Here is a 3,042-nt window from a genome sequence, read left to right as displayed (position 1 = left end):
AAAAAAAAATAACGGCGTCCATCGCCCAGATGGAAGAAATATTGAAAGTCGGTTCTAAAACCGATCTTAGAGAGTCTCCACCAGAGGAGGAGATTGACATTATTTCCCTAGAAAGTGACGACGAGGGGGCCCAGGGTCCTCTTATAATTAAAATTAAAGATAATAATGAAGGGACTAAAACCCTTCTATAAAAATTAAAAATCAAGGACACAAGAGGCCGAAAAATATCTAATTTTAAAAGAATTCCAAGATAATAAGGATGAGAAAAATCCATTTCAGGACTTAGTAGAGCAACCCCAGGGAGTGCAGGAGTGGACCTCTGTTCCACCTCCCACGCCGTATTAACCCCTGACATGGGAGCACAAGCCTCAAGCACTGGGGCGCATGGTCCCCTACCCCCTGAAATCTCTGAATTAATCTTAGGAAGGGGTAGTGTTACCATGAAAGGTTTGCAAATTTACCCAGGAGTAGTTGATAATGATTATACTGGAGAGATTAAAATTATGGTCAAAGCTGTTGACAATATCATTACTATACTTCATTCTACTACCATTTGTTAAGACTGATAATGAGTCAATATTCTAAAAGAGGGACAGGAGGCTTTGGGTCCTCTAATGTGTATTGGGTACAACCAATTACTAATCGGAAGCCTTCCCTGACCTTATGGTTGGATTGCAAGCCATTTACAGGATTGATAGATACAGGAGCTGATGTGACCATTATTAAGCAGGAAGATTGGCCCTCTAATTGGCCCACCTCAGAGACATTAACTAGCTTGAGAGGAATTGGGCAAAGTAGTAATCCCAAGCAAAGTTCCAAGTACATCACCTGGAAGGACGAAGAAAATAATTCAGGCCTCATTAAGCCATTTATCATACCTCAATTGCTTGTTAACCTTTGGGGCAGGGATTTACTCTCTCAAATGAAAATTATAATGTGCAGCCCTACTGATATAGTCACTGCGCAGATGCTAGCTCAGGGTTATAGCCCTGGAAAAGGATTAGGGAAAGGAGAAGATGGTATCCGATAACCAATTCCAGCCTTGGGACAATTAACAAGCCCTTATTTCATTTTTTCAGCTTTTCCTAATCAGACACTCAATATTTTCTTTTACCCAATATACCAAACTGTCTAGACAATTGATTTCAGATGTACAAGCTTTATCAAGCACCATACAAGATCTTCAAGATCAAGTAGACTCTTTAGCAGTAGTGTTACAAAATAGAAGAGGTTCAGACTTACAGCAGAACAGGGAGGTATCTGTTTGGCTTTACACAAAAAATGCTGTTTCTATGCCAGTAAGTCCGGGGTTGTCAGAGACAAGATCAGACAACTACAAGAAGACCCGGAGAAGCAAAGAGAGAGTTGTCTGCCAACCCACTTTGAACCGGGCTGAACGGGCTTTTACCCTATCTCTATTTTAAATTCTCTAATCTTTGTTCCTCTAGCTTTTAACATATTTTGAAGCATATTTACGTACAAACATACATTTACTAGAAGTCTGTCCCATAATTTATTACTCCCAACTTTTCACCACTTACCCTTAATTTTCTCTTTTAACCTTTTCTCCTCATGTCTTTAAAACCTTTTTCACCTGTTTGATATAAATCTGATGCGTTCGAAGGATTTTTCTTTCACTTTTACTCTCCGGCCTCCTTTCTTGGATGTGGTAGCCATTTCTCAAGCTCCCCACTACCTTCCCGAATCGGATTAGAGAATTTAAAAGGAGGATTTCTCTCCTGTACATGCTTTCCCAGTTACTGAGACCATAGATGAGCAGGGGGAGCCTGTCCGAAATTACGTTGGGCTCAAATTCGCCCTCATAAAGGAATGAAAAAAGGCTGTTTCTCAGTATGGGGCTACCTCTCCATACAGCTTAGCCCTTTTAGATTCTTTGGCTGAATGGGCTTTTACCCTATCTCTTACCACTTTGGGGCCCCTTGGTTAGCCTATTACTCTTGCTCTCACTGGGACCTGTGGTGTTTTACAAGCTCATGGCATTGGTCAAGCAACAGATTGAGGCCATCCAGACAAAGCCTATACAGGTCCATTACCACCGCCTTGAGATGTGCGAACAGGGTGGCTCATACGAGTAGTTATGATAAGACCCCCTGCCCTTGTGTGCTGAACTGGACAGTCAATGACGGGTAAGATCGGCACAAGACATACCAACCTAAGACAGACATTGGTTTGCTCTTATTTTATGAAAGCATTCCATTGATCAATGACGGGTAAGGATGACTCTTGATGCCTGACAACCTTAAGACAGACGCAGTTCCCGAAGGGATCTCTCTTGGCTTTATAAAATAAAAAAGGGGGACTTGTTGGGAGACCCCGCCATAACCTTGCCTGTCTGGAGTCATGAAGCCCGGCCATTGTCTTGATCTTTATTGCCTGAGCTATGTAACTTTCCACAGGAACTGTTTTTTCTGCAGTCATTGTTCTCAGGGAAACACCTGTGGCTTGCTTTCCCCATTTATTGTTCTCAGGGAAACACCTGCGGCTTGTTTCCTCCATTACTCACCTGTATAAGCTGTAGCCTTCCATTTAAAAAAAAGAGACTTGATCAGGCTACTCTCTTGTCTCCATTTCTCATGTCTCTTGTCTCCTCAATTCCCACTCCCTCCTCCAGGGTCCGCATTGAAGTTCCCTCAATAATCCTTAGCAAAATGTCTAATCTTGCCACATTTATAGCAACCCTTTTTATTTTTGTCTCTGTCGTTAAGAAAATCCTTTACCTTTTGCCCGCTAAAGTCTGCTGCATGGCCAGGCCCTGTTGATATGAAGGCCCGATGTCTGCACAAAGGCAGATACATCCCTTCAAGTCTGTCCTTTTCCTGTGGGGTCTAATTGCTGCCTGACAGGCCAGATTGGCATTTTCATATGCCAGTTGTTTTACATAATCTATACCAGCCTCAGCGTTACCAAGGAGCCTCTCCGCTGTTGTCATGAGTCTATGAGCAAAGTCTGTGAACAGCTCGTCATACCTCTCCTTAACTCCAGTGAGTGTGGCTCCGGGATCCCCTTTAATGGGACGTTTCC

At 42.7% G+C, this 3,042-nt stretch overlaps 1 protein-coding gene across 1 annotated transcript; it reads left to right on the top strand.

The window, feature by feature from the left end:
- Window positions 1–568: 568 nt before the first annotated feature.
- Window positions 569–1,030, top strand: LOC142455987 (endogenous retrovirus group K member 6 Pro protein-like). The gene has a single exon (XM_075557317.1). The coding sequence runs from the start codon at window positions 569–571 to the stop codon at window positions 1,028–1,030; it is 462 nt and encodes a 153-aa protein (XP_075413432.1).
- Window positions 1,031–3,042: the final 2,012 nt, after the last annotated feature.

Source organism: Tenrec ecaudatus, chromosome 9, assembly GCF_050624435.1.
Source record: "Tenrec ecaudatus isolate mTenEca1 chromosome 9, mTenEca1.hap1, whole genome shotgun sequence".
NCBI classification, from domain to species: domain Eukaryota; kingdom Metazoa; phylum Chordata; class Mammalia; order Afrosoricida; family Tenrecidae; genus Tenrec; species Tenrec ecaudatus.
Note: the sequence above shows the minus strand (reverse complement) of the source record. Positions and strands in the feature narration are given on the sequence as shown.